This window comes from Phalacrocorax carbo, chromosome 3 (assembly GCF_963921805.1).
Source record: "Phalacrocorax carbo chromosome 3, bPhaCar2.1, whole genome shotgun sequence".
Lineage (NCBI taxonomy): Eukaryota > Metazoa > Chordata > Aves > Suliformes > Phalacrocoracidae > Phalacrocorax > Phalacrocorax carbo.
In genome coordinates, this window is record NC_087515.1 from 19,438,394 (window position 1) to 19,460,151 (window position 21,758).

General features: G+C 41.9%; 1 protein-coding gene across 3 annotated transcripts in view; it reads right to left on the reverse strand.

Annotated features, from left to right (window-relative positions):
* Positions 1 to 21,758, reverse strand: part of TTC7A (tetratricopeptide repeat domain 7A) — a 184,806-nt gene that overhangs the window by 115,336 nt on the left and 47,712 nt on the right. For all 3 annotated transcript variants that reach the window (XM_064446062.1, XM_064446061.1, XM_064446063.1), the window contains 2 exons: positions 12,190 to 12,294; positions 1,311 to 1,428 (listed from right to left, as the gene is read on the reverse strand). In XM_064446062.1, coding sequence (XP_064302132.1) covers positions 1,311 to 1,428; positions 12,190 to 12,294 — 223 coding nt within the window. The remainder of the gene's footprint in view (positions 1 to 1,310; positions 1,429 to 12,189; positions 12,295 to 21,758) is intronic.

The window sequence follows — 21,758 nt, forward strand, 5'->3', positions numbered from 1 at the left end:
TAATGAGCAAACATAGAAAACCTGTCTCTGAAAACAGTTTCTAGGATCTTGTACAGCTTTAGGCACAGTTTAAAGAAAATCTAGGCAAAATGCCCTAAAAAGCTAGGTAGTTAAGCAGAACTGAATGGTTCATGAACTTAAAAAAAATATATGTATGAGAAAGTTCAGGCTAGGAAGGACATACATTTCTTGACATGAACTTTCCAGAGGGAACTATTCTAAGGCAGAGAAATGGAGAACTGGAGAGAGCTACAGTGCCTGTTAGCCTCCCATGTTGGAAAGCAGCTCTGAGAACAGCTGATCAGATTTGACTGGTTGAAAACATACATCAACTTGCACTACTGAAGAGTGCAAGCCACTTCCTCATACATGTGCCTTGCAGAATTCTGGTGTAACTTGCAAGGCCAGCTTACTTCCATGATACTACACAGTATTTTAGCGTTGTTTCAGGCTCATTTGCTGAAAGAAGTTGGTTCATTTCTGTGGGACCCATCTGACAGAGAAGCTATTGCTGGCATGCGGACAAACTGATTACTGCCAAATTGATTAGGAAATACACTAGGCTCAACCATTATTTTAAAAAAAAACACTATGGTAGAAGGCCTACCTATGTTAGAAGTCGAAGATACAAAGACCATTCCCACCTGTAAGCTTGATGAAGATCAGAGCTAGAACTCTCCCAAACACTAGGACTTCGAGCCCTTCTGGCTACCAAGCACCAAATCTACAGAACCCCATTATCCAACCATTCAAAACCCAAGCAAGCAGCATTAAAATAAAATACTTCTTATATTTAGTGGTCTATATCTAGTCAACATCCACATATACCAGTGAGGTAGATATTTTTATCTTGTTTACTTCTAAGCAGAGAAAGAAATTACATCACAGAGAGGTTGAATCTCTGTGGGGAATCAGCATCATGCCAGGAACTCCAGTTCTTGGACTGTATTTCTTTGTGATTTATGAGTGGGTGACAAAAATATGAAAATAGATGGAAAGTTTAACTTTTTGTTGTGTAAATAAGTAAAAGTAGTACATTACAAATATTCAAGTAAAGCACACCAAGCATTGTTGGCTACAGTCAGATTATCACCTGCTAAGTAATGATTTGCGTTTCTTCCTTTACCTAAAAAGTTCTCTTTTATTACCACAGAAGAGCAAGTGACGGTCCCCATTTGTCTTGCAATCCAATTGTTTTTCATGTCCACTCAGCACTAAAAGCAGAGTTTCTAATAAATTTCTATTGCTTGCATGGAAGACTTTGAACAGCAGCTCTCCATACAACATACTTGACAAATAGGATAACTCACCATCGGTAGCTTGAAGACTATATGTCAGGCCCAGTGCCAGGTAACCCTTTGCTAGGGACTCTCCAGCATCCTCGCCAAGGTCTATCACCATTTTAGCAAAGATTTCTCCTTCTTCCAACTGAAAAAGAGGTAGGATGAGACTTATAGGCATTTCATCTATACTTGCTTCAGTAAGATTATGCCATTAAACTTATTGTAAGTGATCTGAGAGCCATTCATATAAGGACTTTCAGAGATCACAGTGAACACTCGTAGCAAGGAGGACGTAGAATATTAGATCAGCGGACGCCGGTGCACATGCACAGTTTTGAGAAAAGTTTTGGTTTTGTTTTAAGCATCCACCCCAAACCATTTCCAGATGTTTAATGTTAATGAAGGACACTATCTTATTTTCATATTTCCCTTCAGGCTTCAATCCTGCAACCTTAAGCACAACGCTAGACCACCTGACTATCCCAGCAGTACATTGAAAGGTCCAACAAATGTCTTCCTTTGAAGGAAGACCATCTAGTTTTGCTGTATTATGTTTTTAAACCTTAGCAAATTTTACTTCCTTTTAAAATGTTACAAGAGTAAAACAAGAAAGCTCTTCACTGCAGGCTGAGTTCAGCTACTGCTTGCAGTTCTGCTGCCACAGGAAGGAGGCAGCAAATTCAGGACACAAATTTTGATCTGAAATACCACACTACCGTAGCAGCTCATGCTGTACTAGACACATTTTACACCTTTTGCAAAGACACTATTTCCTTGAAAATGCATTTTATATTACAGTTCATAATGGAAAGAGGAAGCAGTAATGACCTCTCAGGATCAGCCTCCAAAATGGCAAAATACGTAAGTTGGTCTCTTCTACTACAGTACAGACTACCTCCCCCCAACCTTCCTTTCCAGCTGACCACACAAACCTAAGCCTAATGAAAATATAAAGCTTTAGTATCTTTAGAAAACAAGTTAATGATAATTTTAAACAAAAATTAATTTGAATATTACAGAATAGAGTGTTACTCATTTCTAACCTTATACTCTCATTAACATCACTCACCCATTATAAGTGGAAAAGACTATAACCTGTAGACTGCACATATCTAGAAAGGTGTAGGCTGGAGAGGTACAGGGAAAAGCCGTAAGTGATGCTTGAAAGACACAGAACCTACAGGAAGACCTCATTTCTGTACAAGATAGTCTGCAGATCCTGTCAAACATAATCAGAGTCATCCCTAATGAAGAACCAGACACCATTACTTTGTCTGAAAAATCCTCCTTTTAGGAATTTTTATTACATGACAATTGACTTTCTGGGATGGGTTTTTTCTAAATTTGAGTAAATATATTTTTGTTTTAAATCCAACTGTTTTAGATGCAAATAATGCAGATTTAACTGAAACATGCTCTCTTAATAATCAGCTTTGTTAGACTACAGCACCTCACAGTTCCTTAACATCTAAAAGGAGTCACCGTAATGAACTAGAATCAAAACCAGCAGACCAGAAATTTCCCTTCTGTAGTGATCTGTTGATATGCTACCTATGAACAGAATCTACTTGACTTGATATACTATCCTGTCAACGGATCTCCTAGTTACATCACTTGAAGGCATTCAGGTGACAACGTTAACTAGCAGCTTCATAAACAAAGGAACTGGTATTTATCAGACAATATCAAACAAAAAAAAAAAAATTTACTGTTAATGGGAGCATGAAGAAAGGCTAAAAACTGAAAGTGAAGAAACAGTCTCCATTGCTTGGGTCTTTCCCTCACTTGAACGGCTCCCTGAGGCTGTACAATTCAAACTAGATGTAGACCATCAGTTTCCAAATTTCTGAAACATCAGTCAGACCAACATATGTTTTATCATCAAACTCTTCCCTGAAAGCACTATGAAAGCATTACAGTCTTGCTGATTACCTACTCAACTATGAATCTGGAAACTACTAACAGAAACAGGAATCCCCGCTTGGGGCAACCAACTAAATTGCAAGGACTGCCTTTAATGGCATAATCCAAAGTCTACTGAAAACACTGGAAATAGTCATACTGACTTCAGTGATGCTCAGATAAGACCCTTTAAACTGATCACATCAGGAAGACTGATATTTGTTCCAGGAGATTTCTTAATCCTGTCAGTAGCCCTACTGACTTCCCTGCCACATCCTGAAGTGTGTTCTGGACCAGAGCCTAGGACAATGGAAGAAGAAAATGTCCCATGACTTGCCACACAGTGAAAAAAACACCAAAAACCAACCAAACAACCACACAACCTGAAACAACAACAACAACAAACCACCCTTCCTGTGAAACAATAACTGAATTCTTCAGCTCTCAGGAACTTTTATATAAGAAAAAAATCTCTGCAGCTAGAAAATTAATTATGCACCTCTTTTGCCACCATAAACAGCTACATCCCCACTCCCTTTCTTCATCGTTTCTCCTCTTCTCCCCACACACACTTTTGTCCAAGAAGCCTCCATTAGATGAAGAAAAGAGCTATACAAGGAATTCTAATGACCAGCGAACAAGGGTAGGGGTGGGAATGCCATATAAAAAAAAAAAGATTAAATGAAAGGTTTGAAGTTGAAATGGAGAGATGTAAAATAGGAGAGATTTTTCTCCATTGTTTCTCTAAATGGTCACCTGATGGTGTTTCCAGTCTCTGACTGATGGCCTATGCTGCATAAATCAGCAGCACACCATTCAGCTTTCTTGCCTGCTAGTTATCCAGGGCCACCTGTGAGTGTCAGATTAACCTAATGAATAATTAGAAAGAAATGTTTTCAAAATGACTGAAAGAGCACTTCTAGCACAATGCCGTAAACTTTTATTCATACTAAACACTAATGGCACTTTGATCAGCCACAAAGATTCTCAAGAATGCAAACTTGGGTCGGCTGAAGGCTGCTTTGAAAATAAGTGGCCTTGCAAACTCCAACACAGCTAGTTCTGTTCATGAGAGCATTTACTTTTCCTTCTTAGAGCACTCAGCCACTTCGCCTACCAGCCCTGTTGTGGCTGCCATCTGCCCTCTCTTCTCCCATTCTCTTACTCTTCAATCATTCTAGGCAAGTGTGAAAAGCCAAACCTTTCATGCACATCACCCACTGTGAAGTTTCAATTCTTCAGTGCATCAGTCTTGCTGACTGCCTAGTCAACTATGAATCTGGAAGCTACTAACTGAAACAGGAATACCCACCTTGGAGCTGCTAACTAAATTGCAAGGACTACCAGACTGCAGTCTGGATGAAAACTCCCTCTCCATACACCTGAGGAAGGGACCAGTAGTGAGCCTGAGCCATGATCTGCCAGTAAAGCCGTGTCCATTGGGGTCCTTAAGCATATGAGATGTCTCCACTCTGTGCTGTAGTTACGGGAAAGACGGGGGGGGAAGGCATCCAAATGAGGCATCAACCCCTCTAGAGTCCCACCAGATACAACCATTCCCAGATGCAGCTCCTGCATGCTGCCACATGACCTGAAGCAGCAGGAGCTGCTTCCTCTTTCTCCTCTTTCCATGTGGTGCCAGGTACATGAAGTCTCACCCTGTGGGACGCCCAGAAATTGTGAGCTTGAGGTACAAGAATTGAGCTAAGTGGCAGAAAGCTTATCAGGAGAATCAAGATGTCCATTCCTACTCCTACTGCATAGCCAGGAGCCAGCCTCTATATGAAGGGAACCTAAATGATTCATTCATTTCAGAGGATTCCAATCTTAAGGTGATGAAACACTGCAGTGGAAGGGCAAGGATTATGGATCAAAACTTCTTGTTGCAACTTACAGGCCCTTGCTAGTAAGCTCTAAGCCACAGGATGCCACATGTCGTCCCCCACAGCAGGCATGGCACAGCACCACTTTATGATTAGGAAATGCAGCTCCCAACACCATAAAAAAGATATTTCTTTGGGCATCAAGAGTGCCAGTAACAGCTTAAATTCAGTTTCCTTAGAATCACTATTTGTTATTCTCTCAGAAGCAAGGGAAAAACAAAGTCTCAAAGCCACACAGATATACATCCGATTGGACCCTTACTATTCTTACATTCTTCTGCATACTTTGCACTGAATAGCTGGTGGAGAGAAGGGCAGCACCACAGGTTGCCGGGAGAAGTTCCCTGCCTCTGAGACCTGCATGGGAGAAAGCTCAGAAAGCAGGTGTGGGGAAAAAAAAAAACCCAAAACAAAACAAAACAAAAACTAAAAGGAACTTTTTGTATTTTGAACTCAAGTGGTATAAACTGTCAGGAGGCACCTGGAAGGACTAGCTAGCCAACCTCTCCACCACACCAGAAACAAGCACACAACCTGGCACCTGGAGAGACGCAGGCTGCCAAACAGTGAGCTGACACTGATAAGATTGTAATACTGTGGGGTTGGGTGGTTTCCCCCCTCCCCCTTCCACACCCTCCATCATCTTTGATGGAAAAGGAACAGTTGTTAGTCGCATAACCCTGAGGGATGTTTTCCCTGAAACAGAGAGTGGCTGTTCCAGCCACCCTTGTTATTTGACCGCAGGTTTTGGTGTGTGCTCGAGCCAAGCCTGGGGGCACACTGAGAAAGGAGTGGGGAACAGCAGGTGCTGTCCCCTGGCCCGTCGCCACCCAGCTGGTTTCCAACTGCCACCCAGCTTGTTTTTAGAAAAACTCAAGCCCTACCCCACTGAATCAACACCCTCCAGGACTGTAAGTGGGAGCTGCAGTTCTCACCAGCACAGATTTAGAACAATTGAGGACAAGCAAATTGATGATGTACAGCAGCATGGAAACAGCACCTTACTGCACTGAAAAAGAGGATTGCCCAAGGGAGGAGGCAGAAAACACATCAAATGACACTGGATTTAGGACAGCAGACAAGGTTAGTGAATCAGGGGAGTCTGGACACCAGTGAGACCGAGTGATACCTAAGCATATAAGAGACCCGAATCTTATGCAAAGCATACCTATGCAAAGTTATGCACGATACGAACTAGTTGGATTGGTCTCTTCTTACTGTTTTCATTATATTAGGTTGTAGGTATAGAGACTAATTCAAAAAGGACAAAAAATTAAATACTGGGAAAAGAGAATGAGAAGAGGAAAAATGCATAGGAAGAAAACGGCCAGTAAAGAGTTTGTCCCACAGCTGTTTACAGCATACAAAGCAAATGATGTTACACACAGGGAAAAAAAAATCCTGTGCTTTCTGTTGTTGATCTTGTCAGCATTTTCTCCATGTGTCACCAGTGCTAAGCCCACCAACTTACCCTGCATGTAAGCTCAGCCCCCAGCACTTAGGAATACTTGGGCCTTTCCTCCACTGTACAAGAGTGGCTTGTTCACAAGGGAGATGTATAGAAGGCAAAATTCTTGGTCATTTTTGATGTCTAGAACCCTTGGGATTGCCCAATAACAGTAGCTATGATGTAAGCAAGAATGTCTTCTAAAAGACGGAAGAAATGTCTAGCAGCTCCTTACCATTCACTGCTTTCTCAGTAGCCTCTTGCCCTAGCAATGTCGGTCCTCTAGAGTGTCCGCTCAGCAGGCAGAACAACTCCATTAATGGGACTAGATTTATCTTTCTATACTATTCATACTGCAGCAAGACCTAAGCATTTCCATGCGACTCCAGGGCTTCTAGGCGACTTGGTACAAGCACATGCACAGCATTTATTATCTATAGTGACAGGGTCAACAACAGACAGAAGGGGAGAGAAGTACTCTTGGATTAAGTGGTCTGTGAAAGCAATGAATGATAAGCTGTTACCTCAGAAGTATGCAGCTCTAAATCTATATCCTGCCAACCTCCCCCTCACAACACACCATGATGTACTGACTTCATGGTATGTCTTACTCACTTTTTATGACTCCATGCACGGTCTGGCCTGGCCCAACCCCACTCTCTTCTCCCTTTCCCTGACCGATGGCATGATCTCTGTCTTCCCAGCAAAGTGCTGGTGCACAGCACTCCACCATGCTCACTAGGATCAGCAAGTTAAAAGAAATGAGGGAATTGTCTGAGCAGCACAGCACCATCTTGCTCTGCAGCTTTTGCCATGGGGTGAAGTCCCTCCAACAGCTCTTAATAGCTGATAATACTGGCATCATTTGGTGCTACACAACACCACTATTTCTGTTGTATCAACTGTGGGACAATGAAAATAGTAAGAACATACCTCATGCCTTCCTACTGTCTGTCACACCAGACTCTTAGAAGATTCAAGTCTATTCTAGGACTATAGTTCATTTATCTCTATGTGTATTTACAAAGTTTTCAACATGCATCCATTGAGACCAGTGAAGTAAAAGACTCAAGAAAGCATCATAATAACCCTAAATGCCTTTAAATAATACTCCTAAAATGGAGAAATTCAGTATTTAACTGGAGTTATAGCAGAAATTCTGGTTTTAGTATTTTCACAACACTTGCCTTAACAGGGTCCTGGAGAACCCAGATTAGTAGCGAAATTAACAGTACTGTACTACTAAAATATTAAAAATAACAACTCATGCTGCAACTCAAAGTCACTGCCAAAACAGGCAAGTGAGCATTCAGCTGAGGCCGTGCCAGGGAAGGCTGAGTTAAACAGGAAATTGCAGCGAGCCTTTTAGTAAGTGGAACTCTGAATTTATACCGGACCAAGGCAGGACAACCTCAGTATGAACATATTCTTCTGCTGTAAGCTACATTAACTCTCCTATGAAAATTTAAAACAATACTCTGAACTCCAATAGTCAAAAACCTCATAGTGCATTCTGGAAAGCTAAAAGACAGCTGGCTAAAAACAAACGGGCTTTGTGTTCACTTGCTAGAATCATTCACATGTGAGTTCAGCAAACTGGTATGCTGAAACCCTGGCAAACTGGAAGGCGGGGCAGCATGACACCTCAAAAGGAATTCCGAGCCCACTACAAAGACATTTAAAACACCTGTGTAATACGCTAGATACAGTATAAGAGCTCTAACTTTGCTGAAAACTTTTGTATCTCATGAGCTTTGTTAAGTACAGGTCCAACTGCTTGCGGACCAGACAAGCATGGTCTATATATGTGCACCAGTTTTGGAGCTTTCCTGGTCCTCCAAGACAACTGGCATAAGCTTTAGAATTAATGAAGTATTGATTTACTGTTCACTCTGCATTGTTTTTTAGTTTGTGAAAACCTGTAATTCTGAAAAAGGAAACCAAAACATTGCTTATATCAGTTGTTCACTGCAGGTCCAGTCCTGAAAGCTAGTGGTTGATGGGGCAGATCATCTCCTGATGTAAGCCAGCATGATGCCAGTAATATGCCAGTGCAGTAATGCCAACTTAATCAGCTAATAATCTGGCCATACTGTCACAACAGAAGCTGGGGATGTTTAGTTCTTTTCCACATCAAGCCCTGTAACATATTGATTTGTATGGCACAGTATGAATGTGTGCATGTTTTCACTTGGATTTGTTCTGCATCGAGAGATTATTTCATAGATGTGATATGAGCATCCTCAATGTCGTAAATCACTATGGTACATTTCAACTAATTTTTTGGTTTTGCTGGTTCTTAAATTGCGCTGAGACACCATGTACAAAGCCAGCAAAATGAGTTAAGTGACCACTAGATTAATCAGGAAAGAAACTGTTTTGTGCTCCTCATGACACTCTGTAATTATCCAGCTGCATACATGTTTGGGGTTGGTTTTTTTTATTGCTCGTAACTGAAATAAGACTAAAGTATGCTTGTCCATGGACCATAAACAAACTGAGTACGATACTGCACCAAAAGCACATAGTAGACAGACGCAGGACACACAAATTAACTGTTTCATTTGGATAAATGGTGATCTGATTTCACCCTTTTCCTGCCTAGCCAGCAATCAAGTACATAGATATATTTCCTAATTGGGAAAGTAATCATGTTGTATATGTTCTGAAAAGCAAGATATTTGAGTATTTGTAACTGTTAATATTTGTCCATTAGACTGTTCCCATGCCATGTCTATCCTCCTTTCTATTTATACTGGCATTGATCAGCTTGTTCACTTCCAGTTTAAATGATTCAATTCTGATTTGATTGCCATGTAATTTAAATGCAAATAATTACTGTAAGGATGACATTTGGAAAAACAGCTCTGCTAAGCAGGAAGATCTTTATTAGGCACAGGAGTTTGCCAGTAATATCAGAAGCATCCCTTTGACTCTGAGAGGTGGGAACCTATCATTTCAGTTCTTTTAAAATGTGCTCTGATTTCCTTCGGACTCCCCTTCATTAAAACTCTTCTGTACTGTCACCAGGTTTGGTATCAGAGTAGAGCATAGGCCACTGAGTGAAAGGGAGAGGGGAGAGGACTATTTTTAACCTTGTTTTAGTTCATAAGGTTGCACTCTAGATAACTGCAGTAAAATTACCCTCTCATGAAGTCATGTTTGTATCTCATACTGCACACCAGTTCTGAAACAGAGTCTGACAGAAAACACTGAAAAGTGTTTCAGAAAATGAAAAAGTAGTTGATAGAGGAAACCAGCTTGTTTCTTCCTTCTTTCTCTTATTTTTTAGGTTTAGACTGTGCTTATCAGCTCTGCCACGTATGAGAAATCTGGAGATACCGGATTGCCACAATTATAACTGAATTACAGTCTCACCTTACTCTCTAAGTGTCCCTATAACAAGGTATCCTTTATATGCTATATGTGCTATCAGATCCAAAGAGGTGTTGGGGAAAGCACTAGTGACAAATCCTGACTCCACCCATTTCCTGGCATAGCAGCAGCTTAAATGTGAAGTTATGAGACCAAATTGAATTCCTCATCCATCACAGTCAGCAGACTTTAATAGCATCATTTGAAACTTAGTCCGCAATACTGAGAGCTGCATAAACACCAGGGTAGCACATGAAAGAAAAAGGATTCTATGTCATTTCTTTTCTCATAGCACAGAAATCTTGTCCTTTCACCTCAACACACATCAGCGACCCAGTGTTTGGTAGACTGCCTCTGTTAAAACTTTATTGCTCCTGTTAAACATAAGAACATCCCAGGGATCTTAATTTTAGCACGGAGTGTCACAAAATGCAATTCACTGTATTTCAGTTTTGTCCAAAGGCTAGTTATGGCAGAGGTCACATGATAACAAGCATCAAGAGACCACAGCCTTCTTGAAGTCACTGATTTGTGTTTAGAAGTGGTCAAAGTCAGTCAAAGCATGTCTGAATGGACCATTCTGCTAACTGCCTTGCTGACTTCTCTCAGGATCCTGAACTTCACCACCTCATAGCCACTGCAGTCAAGACCTCCCCCAAACTTCGCATTCCCAAACAGTTCTTCCTTGTTTGCAAGCATCAGGTTCAACAGAGCATCTTCCCTTTTTGGCTTCATGGCTCCAGTGCTTTCCCCTTGTTGGATCCATGTTCACAGAGCAGGAAGGCAAAAGAATAAAAGATTTATTTGCAATATGGAGATCCCAAGTTTGTCTCCTATACTAAAATTCAGGCTCCTAGACAAAAATTAGCCTGATCTCAGAGAAAGGTTTTTCCTCATATTTAACACAACTGTTCTGTTGGGGTTTAATTTTTTTTTCTTCTTGGCAATCATTGAGATAGTGGAATTGCCAGGGGAAGCTGTCAGGGTCTTGCAGTCCCTGACTACAGCGCCAAGTGAATGCAAGAATTTAGCCCATGAAGTTCCTCTAGCTTCAGAGACTATGAGTAAAAATATAGTTGCTGATGTTTTGGACTAATGATAAGTTGATCTTGCTTTGAAAACTTCGGTTACTAATAAGAGCATTCAACACAGTTGTAACACGTGGCTTTCATACTGTTTTAACATCTCTAAGAATGGGGAAAAAACTTACTTGCTTTATTAAAAAATAACATTCACTGTGAATGTTATTTTATATCACTGAATGGACTTTTAGCACTCAAAATTTAGATACTGAGCTAAGGGTACAAGAGAGTTTAAATGCTCTATATAGAGAGCTGAGGTAGGTTGTTGGGTAGTTCAGGAAGGATTCCCTCAAGGCCCTCAGACCTGAAAGATTTTTCCTAGAACAAGATACTTCCCCGTTTTTGCTGATTCACAGGTAAGTTTAACCATCATAGTTTGAACAGTATAGTTCATTCAAAAACACACATAACCAGATCTCCTTGCTGACAGTGGTGTAAACTGCTACAACTCAGTTAAGTTTAGCTGAATACCAACTTTTACCAGATAGGGATGTAGAGGATGGAGATGCAGGGGGTAGGGGTACACAGCAACTGCAAATCTAGCCCTTACAATTTTTCACCAAAATCTGGGCAGATTCTTGTAGTATTTTCTTTCATGCTTTCTCTCATTTTTGTTTTACTTATATTAGAAATTATAATCCTTCACTGACTGTAGAGACACCTTGTGGTGAGGGCAGGTGAAAACAGCAGGCTGCCATTCAATTAATTAAACCGAACAGCAAAAGACTGACAGATGTTTCTGCTCCTTGGGATAATCAGAATTTCACAGGCACAGACTTCCACCCTGCTTCTGGGGCATACATTAACACACCCAGAACAGATAACAGAGGTCTACTGGACAACTCAGTCCTTTGTTCTTGAAGTTGCTGTGCCAGAGCTGTCTAACAGTCCACTTGTAATTATTAACTTTTGTCTTCCAGGGGCTACAAAAGTGGCTGATTCAACTCAACGCTCAGTTGAAGCAGCAGTCCCCACAATGGCTGCTATGGCTTTCCCCCTCCTTCTTTGTTTAATGTGCCAGCAAAATGCATTTCAGTGACTCACCACAAAATTTCTTAATTTCTTGCTTGGATTTTTTTTTTTTTTTTAAGAAAAAGGCAGGGATGTGTGTATGATTTTTAACAGGTATTCCCTTTCTCCCCACTGCAACTACACTGTGACATTGTCACTGCAGCACCTGAACCATTACATAATAAGAATTGCATCAGCTTGCTTACCCAGTGCAGCGACCCAATGCAGACCTTGGCAGCCAGAAGAGGAACGGTGGGATCTGTAGGTCGCAGTTTAGCACACTCTTTGAGCACTGACACCGCATATGCTGACTGGAGGAGAAGGGGGAGAAAGGAGGAAGAAATAAAAAAGGCTGATTAGACAATGCTGTTACAGAGTCCAAGCAAGATATTTCAGTGAAACATACAAAGAAGTGCTATGAAGAATCACATGTCAGCAACAAGTTAGCAACTTTATTCCCACCTCCACACAAAGACACATGTGTCCACGCATGCGCACGGAAACACACTTCCCACGCTTGGAGGAAACACGCCAAAGAACCAGCCCTGGCTGTACACTTTACAAGAATCTTTTTTCCTTGGCCACTAACACACTGGCTATTTTAACTCTGCCTTCCCAATTCCCAAGAATTCTGCTACAGTTTTCCATGCACATGACCATCTTGCAGTAAGCCGGAAAAGACTATGAAGATCTTATCCTCCAGTACGTCAACATTTTAGGCCAACTCTACTCAGAGAGGTCTGTGCAGCTAAAATGATCTGCTCTGTACATTGTTTTGTGTCTTTTCCAGTTCTAGAACATACAAGAATACAACTGTGATCCCACCATGCAAAAGCTGCAACAGGCAACTGCAGAGCAGAACACTGTTCAGCAGGTGGTCTGAGTAGCATATGTTAGAAAGGCCTCTTGAAGTCTTTCTGGTGTTTGGTTACTGTTAACAAGTGATATTTGTTAAGATTGCCTCTTGTGATACAATGTGCACTACAAACATTGCTTTTTACAGCACATATTCATGGCTGCCACATATCAGAAGGTTTAAAGGGGAATGAGGAAAGCTGTGGTCTGGGATGCTAGTGAGAAGGTCTGGTCAGCCAGTGAGGAGGTGACAGAAGTTGCCCTGCCACAGTTTCCTAGCCCATCCCACCTAGACCAGTTTCTTTCATGTTTCCAGCCTTCCTCACTCCTGAACCTGGATCCCCCCCAAATTTTCTAATGCTTGAGCTCAAGGGGAAGTTTTCTTCTCTCAGAATTTCTCCTTACATGCCCCATTCCTCCCAAACTCTTTCACACAGTCCCAAGACACACACCGGTCTTTCACTCGGTTCCCTCTCAGAAGCACATTAAATAGTCATGGCCTTTCCATTACATAGGAGAGCAGCAACAGTAGCTTGCAAAGTCAAACTAACCACTGTTCCTACCAGGTCCTGGCCATCTCCTCCTGACCCTGACCCCCAGGGCCTGTCCCCACCAGAGCTCCTGCCAGCACAGGTGGCTGGTTCTGGCATCTGCTCCAGTCTCCTGCAGCTGGCAGCCCTGCACCACAACTTCACGCTCCTGCCGGTCATCAGCACTTCTCCCTCACACCACACCAAAGTGGGCTAGACCTGCCACCTCCTTTCTCCTCAGAACTGAAGGTCCACTTCTTGCTCAGGGATTAAAAAACCTGAGTAGGAATTTGCTTAGAAGGGAGCCTGGGAAGAGGAAAAAATACATGTACAGCAGCCCTGCCCATGCTAAGGCAAAGATGGGTTTCATAACCAAGACACGAGCTCCACAGTAGCAGAGAGCAACCCCTCCTGCTTAAAAAGCTGGGTACCTGTTAAGTTGTCAGAAAGGTGACGGCATGCCCTACATTCTTCAGGTTGCTCCCACCTACCTAGGGCATCAGCTATCATCAATAAAAGTAAGGAAATATTTGCTATTGTATACAATTGCAAATGCAGTTTACCTAAAGCCAGAACGAAGCTTGTCTCAGAGCAAAGACAGGAATCAATAAACTTTGTCCTAGAGCTTAAACCATTACCTCACCCCTCTCAGAAACAAAGACTTGGGTAATTCAACCCTGAGGTACAGGAAGAAACACATCACTGCACTCTGCTGTCACAAGGTAACTAGCATCCCTCAGAACGAACCTCCCTGACACCTATTTGTTCCAAACAAGGAGCATCTCAGGTTTTAATGGCATCCTATTCCTCCTTCTCACAGAATGCTATCTGTGCTGCAGGCAGCTAGTATTCCCAGTAGCAATGCTCAACATGTTCAAAATGCAAGCGTAACCCCTAAGGGTCCTAGCCTGGCACATCATCTTCCTGCCCTCCTGCCTACATTCCAGCCCCACAGGTGCTTCCAGACAAGAAAAACTCAGAGTAGAGCAGGACAGCATGCACCTTGCTGGTCAGTGTACCTGCAGCTGAACCCCCACCAACCTTAGTCATATCACCATGCAAAAGTGAACTGAAAAGGCCAAGTATGTAGAAGACTGTACTCTAGAGAAGACTCCAGAGCCCAGTGCTTTCAGAAACAGATGCAAAGTGAACCTGGTGGTGGTTTCTCAGCTCCCCATTGATAGCATGACTGCAGGGAAAGAAGGCACCTGGGACTTGGTGACAGGCGCCCCATACACCAGCACAGCCCAGAGCAGTGGGAGGCCTGTCTTAACTTTGGCCACAACTGTAGGACCTTCCAGGGTCTACACCAGAAGAGAAGTGATACAACCCAGCCCCTTGCCAGCAGCTCTTGAACCCCACACCTCTCTCCCCATCTGCAGCCTGTCCATTGGGTAAGGCTGGTCCTCAGGACAAGCCAACCCTGCAGCCTTCAATAGCTTCAAACCGCAGAGTGCTTCTCATGTCTGTCCTCAGTCTGTTCAGGAGGCAAAAGCAAAACAGTGACTACTGAACACCGCAAAGCGGAAAAGCCTACCCTGTGCCTACACCCAAACACCTCATGTGTGGAGTCACTTTATCGCATGCACTCAGGAAATTCTGAACATTCATTTACTGCGCAAGAGTGAGTTTCCACACTGCTTCTAAAACATTTACAAAGTTATGTTGCTTTTAAGCTTACAAAATTTGCAATTAAACATACGGAGCAGAAGCTGTTTTAGAAATGGGGTGGCCTGGAGCCTTTCTCCCTAGCTACATTTTAAAAATTCAAGAGATGTATATAATTTCATGTCGAAAACTTTACTCAGCAGAAGTTATATATAGATAATGAAAATGTTATCCAAGGAATGACAGTAGAAAGAATATCCCACTCCCACAGTGACCTTACTCAAGGGGCACTAGCATGACATAATATAAAGGTGTTTTAAAGATATTAGTTACAGACATTAATAAGAAGGGAACAAATATCATCCACTTAATATTCAATACAGATGCCACTGGTTTGTAAAAATATTTAATATGTAACAGTGTTTATGTAACATTGAAATAATCTGATAATTAAAACGTACATATTCTTTCACTTAGTGTGGGTGGGTCAGGCAGCCATGCGCATTGTTTGCGAGATTCACTGAAAGGCAATAATAATTAGATTTATTGGTGAGGCATGTTTTGAGAAGAGCAGAGCTTGAGCTCCAAGTGAGTGCATGCTTCCTACTCACAATTCTGAGCTTCAGAGGGGCTCACATCAAAATTCAAGCCAGGGTTTAAGTTCTTTCTGTTTAGCCTGCTAATTCCTGGATTATGATTGCACTAGAACCAGTTCCCAAGGATTTCAGAAAACTAGGGACTTGCCTCTCGGTCTCATTTGGCCTCTCTCTGGGAAAAAGGCTTGTAAGTACCCCCAAACACACACAAACCCATTAAACAGACACGGTTTAAAGAAATGGCAAGCTTGCCAGCAGCTGTCTCATGGGGGTTCCAACTTTGTTTATGGGAGGTCTAATGCTGGAGTTCTTAGCCTTGGGAACATCATCAGGTTTAAGGAGATTCATGACCATCCTCCCTTTGTTATATCCAATCAAGCACAGAGCTCAAATAAGGTTATGGAGTGAAAACACGGCTTTAATGGGAATGTTCAGACATTTTAAAAAAAAATGTGAACTGTGTAAGGAACTCAATAACTTAAATTACCTGGAGTTGGGCATCTTCATCCTTCACATACCAACAACTTTGTGGTTTTTTTTTTTTTGCAGTAGAGATGGAGAAGGACATGGCATTACTGTTCCATATTTAAATCCAGTATCTATAGGAAGCTGGTTTTCTTTGTCATTTTTTTCCCCTCACCTAATTTGCTTGCATACAGTATTTTTTTTCTGCACAGTTCACAAACATCCTCCACAATAATTCATGAAAAGAAAATTAGGAGAGGCAGTTTCTGGGAAGTTGCAAGCAATACTGACAAATGGCTGCTTTTGATATGGACTTCTGAAAGAGCTCTGTGTACCACATCCAATATGGGAGGGGGGGAGGCACTTCTCAATCTGCAGTGAGAAATCACAAGGAAGCGACGGGGAAGGAGAAGGATGGAGAGGACACCTCCCCTTGAGTAATTACAGCAGCCATGGTTTTGAGTCCTATATGAGAGTGAAGAAAAACTATCCAAATACAAAACACAATTCCCATTCCCCATTTACTAATTATACAATGAAGCATGCAGGCATACTCCTCAAAGATGCTTGTGCATGAGCAGTACAGAATGAAGAATAGTTTACAGTTAATTCTCTCTCTTACTTTTCCAAGAGGCTCAAGAGATCCTGCCATCAATTACAGTAAATGCATAGATGCTGCCCAAATGCTGGTTTTCCTAGCTCACTCAATTTTCATTCTTTCCCCCTCCTCTTCTCTCCCACATACCAAAGCAATAAAAGAAGGACGTCAGAGATTCGTTTCATATTTATAAGATAAAGAAACCATAAATATAAGTAAAAGGAAGAAGAATTTCCAGACAGTAGATCATGCCTGGCAGACTTGACAACCATAAACAGTTGCTTTTCTCTTGCAAAGGTTCCAAAAACCTTTCTACTTTTTTGCTTCTTTGACAAGACTTTTCAAACAGAGGGAAAAATGCTCCTCAAGGTGGTGGTTTTGGTAGACAGCCTCATTCCCCATTCACCTTGCAGTTTAGTACACAGATGAATCTCCACAACTAGTACTGCTTTATTTCTAGCATCATCCTGTCTGAATTTTTTAAATTGCACTATCTCAAAGGGATTGTGGGGAAGGAGGGGAAATCTTTCATCATTATGCAAGAATTAGTATTCCCTGTATCCTGGGATTCACAGCCATTTAACTATAAATGACCTTGAACCGACACAGGAAGATGACAGAGCAAGCTGGCAATTGAGAACTCCGGAATTAGTTGTTTTGGTGTTAGCCTTCCACTGAATTTCTAGATTTCAGAGAATCTCTTAGCATAAGCATTTCTCTTTCTCATTTACTTCTCTCAACACAGGGACCAATCCTCCCCCTTTTCTTTTACCCCATATTTAGCAAATTAAAGCACTGAGTTAAGCAGTTTCAAATATTCACTTTTAAAAATTATCTCTTAAATTCTAAGATCTATAAGCATAAATTTGTCCCTGCTAATGTGACAAATGCCCAACTTCACGCTTTCTGTCAAGAAAAGACAGTTAAGCCTGAAGGCAATTTTATAACCCACCTAGGTATCCTCCTCAACAGTCAGGCATCTTTGGAATCTTCAGTTTTAATTTTTTTTTTATTATCTACAGTACACAGGCACATCCCCTTCTAATCTTTCTTTTGCACCAAAGGAACCAAGCTATTGAATATGCCCTAGATAGCTGACCTTTGTAACAGGATCTTTCACCAATGAATGTTCAATATTTTAACTTTCATTCCCCAGCAATGCTATTTAAGGAGCCATCCGAGGCCTCTGATGCTCCCAAGGTTCCTGCCTGCAATACAAAGAGGAATGTACTTTTTTTTAATGCCAGTTGCCTAGCAACCAGCCTAAGCTTTTGCAAGGAAACCAACAGGAACAGCCTAAATCATAAAATTCGTCTGCTGTTGCTGCAGAATTATGTATCAAATATATTTATAACTTTCCTTCTAACCTTCTGGAAAGCTGTATGTTGGCAGTACAGACATGGCTGAGTCAAACTTGAAGCTCCTTGAAGCTGTTAGAGACATCTGCTTTTGCTGCACTATTTAAATAAGAGGAAGTATTCCTTTTTTTAGGTGCCACAGATATGACTAGCTCAGACATTAGCTTGTCATTATTTTCCTATGACCAGTACATATAAGCACCTTGCAAAGGGATAAAAAAAATTTAAAAAAAATAATCAAAGTTCATGTCTGCATAAGACTGGTTTCAAAACCCTAAGAATGCTGCCAGCACAAGCCCTGGGCAGGGCTGCAGTATCTCCAACTGCTGAGCAGCCAAGGGGAGCACAGTGACACTGCAAGATTGGCTCTGGGAAGAGCTGAATCCTACTCCCCCAGAAGAATAGCTGAATGACAGATGCCAAAAAGGACGTGATTATTACCCTATAACACCAGATACCTCCTGAAGTGTTATGTTAAGAAAACCGTTCAGGTAGACAAGCATGACTTTCTTCCTATCTGCCTTAAAGATGAACAAACATAAGGAATAAGAGCAGAGAGGAGCATTTTGTTTAGTTAAAAGCTGCTTTATCTGCCTGGTTTTGCAAGGTGCTGTGCTTGAGGCTTAAGACAGGCTGGCAGTAGGGGGGCTTATCTATATGGTAGCGTCTACCAACTGTCAGCCATTGTCCCTACCATGCCCTCAGTACAGGCTAGCAGGGGCTGGGGAGGATCAGCAATGATGCAGTTGTATCTGAAATCATGCAATTGCTATCCTGAAGGCCAGCGCTGGGCTGATAGTGTTCTGTCAGTGCTGGTTGAGAGGGGGTGAACAGCTGTGTGCCAAGCACCCAAGCAACACATAACCACCCATCAGCAATCCCAGCACAAGGCCTGCTGAGCACAACCCTCACCTCCAGGTAACTGCCTCCAGCTCCACTGGGCTCTCACAGAGGCTCTTTCCCATAGCTCCTTCAATTACTCCTGAGCTCTTTTATGCATGTTTTGCTGCACTTCATCCCCTAAATGAGTGCAAGGGGTGAGAGGTAAGAGCAGATTATCCTCTCCTAGCAGATGCTCCAAGACTTCCCTCAGCTGGCCTGAGACTCTGCCACTCCCCACGCCTCCTCTCAAGAAACACATCTCCTAAAGCTTTTAATTCACTAACCATTGTCTGTTGTGGGGAGTTTTAGGGCAGAAACACTAAATATGAGCATGAAAATTATTTTATGCACTGCATACACTAATAATAATAATAAACATCCACTGGACATGAGAGATCAGTGTAAGACTGCTGCAAGCTGAATGGCTCAATCAGGGTATTCAGCACTTTTAAGACTAAGTAGACTCAGTATTCACAGAATAATTTCCTTGAAGAATCGTCCCTCGCCATCCTCAGGAAAATGGCACATAACTGTCACTAAATGTAAATTTTGTCTCCTTGGCTGGTAGGTAGAAGAGAGGCACCAATGTTGCTTCACATTGTTCAAGACATTATTTTATCAGTTTATCTTTCCCTTAAGCGGTATGACAGGTAAGACAGACACTCATGATGCAAATCTAGAAGGCTTTCTGAAGTACTGTCAATTTAAGCTAGAGCCAAGTCCCACAATGTACTTCTGAGTCTCTACTCCCAGACAGCTCCAGTGACACTTTGCAGCACCAAGGCTGGGTCCCATGCGAGGCTGTGGAAGGGGTCAGAAATCTGAACAAGGGAACATGTAACTGATCCAACTGGTCCGAGGCCAGGGAAATGCTCGCAAGTGCACAGGGAGGCTATTTCACATCCCTTGTGCTTGGCATGTATCATCTAGACATTATGACAATTTTGCCTCCAACTTCAGATATGTCAGTAGAGCTGCCCTAGTCTGCAGGAGTGCTGTGTGCTGGTAATCTCCATGACTTCCAGTGGAAACTGTTTAGCTGAAAAGCATCAGCAGAGAACAAGTCTGCCCCAAACAGCTGTGTCTCTCTTCACTACTGTAAAGACTACAAAGTCTTCTCTACTCTGTAAGTAACAGTTTGGGGGAAAGAAGAACCATTCTGCTGAATACAGGTCACTTTTTTTAAAATCTTGAGACTGCAACCTACTGCACTTTTTTTACTCTGGCAGCAGGACAGCAGCTCATCTCATTGCCTGAGGATTCTGGCAGATGGCATCTGGCATCATACCACTTGCCACTCAGACTCCAGCCTGTCTATGCATGGCAGCAGAGCCAGGGAGCTGCAATGCCCACTCAGCCTCTGGCTGTCATATTACCACATCATGACGGTTATTACCAGCAGAAGCAAGCTGAAGCAGCTGTGAAGAGTTCAGCATTCAGTTTTCCAGCACCAGTTCAGAAGAACAGGGGTGCTGCATTAGACTGATTTAAACCTTTCTCTCACCTGTTCAGAACTGCATTTGGTGACACAGGGCATCTCACCATTCTCCTGCTACAGCAGGCATGCCTTTGCCATTGTCTAGGCTTTTCCCAGCATTTCAACTAAAATTGCCTACAGAAGTTTCAAATTTCACTGTGGATTTTAATCATTTAAATAAACATGCTTCTTTTGTTCAAAAAAAATAGACAGCTCAGTAAACATGAGTCCCCAAGAATGGGTTAAAAAACCCAAGCAGACCACACCATCTTTCCTGTTATGCAAGTTGTTGAAAAGCACAGGAAAGTGAAATGGCTGTCACACCATTATTTCCACCGATTAAGTGGATAGAAGACAGACAGGAAGATTATGCTTCTCTGAGCTTTTTGATTCACTGTTTTACTAAGCCCTAAGGCCTCACTTGCTCTGTAAGAACTTACTGAAGTGATGCACCTATTTTTGTTAAGACAGATGCTTTTTAAAATAATGCGTAAACTCAAGCATACATAACAGTAATGAGCCTAGGTGCCTGGCTTGACATTCAGACTGATCACTTGTGAAGAACAACAGTCACCATTTGGCAATTTTTTGGCTGGCAGATGAATACAATAGTTTGAAGTTCAACTTGATTGACTTAACCTGAAGATGATGAATATACAAAATAAAAGTAACACTAGTCAAATGCAGCATAGAATACAGGGCAAGATAGGATTTTACAGCACCTTTAAGGAGGTCAGAGTTTGCATATCCTAAAAATGTCTTTAAAAAGAGAGACCAAAGTTTCCAGCATTTACAGGTTGATAAAACTGTTCCTGTCATACCCAGAATTTATGAGCATGATTTGCTGTACTGCAGAACAAGTAACGCTGCAGGATATGAGATTTCATTACCAAGGAATGAGATCAGGAGTTGGCTGTGACTGAGACAGGTGAAAACAGATCTTTTACCTATAAAAGCTCAAGTATACTCTGCATTCTGCAGTCTAGACAGACAACACTGTTTTCTCATCAGTTCTTTCTGCTACACTGGAGCACTTACTTTTAAATGAGCTCAGTCCTGCTACCAAGCTGTGAAGCAGTATAAAAATGTATGCCACATCTCCCATTAGCAAGATGACGCATTGCAGAGTACACAACAGGAATCCCCAGGGAATACTTTGGGATTAGAAGTGAAATACTGCACAGATGGGATTGTTGGGAAAGGGAATTCCCTCTGCCCCATATAGGGCTCAGAACATCTAGAGCTTTTACATCAATAGACAATATCAGGCCATTTTACCATGTAAATATTTGAAGTACAGGCAAAAAGACATGACATACTTGAAAATCTGAAAAGATAGACAATTAGAGAGATACAGATACTTGTGCTGCTCTTTTTTTCCTCCTAAGTATCAAATATTCAGTAAC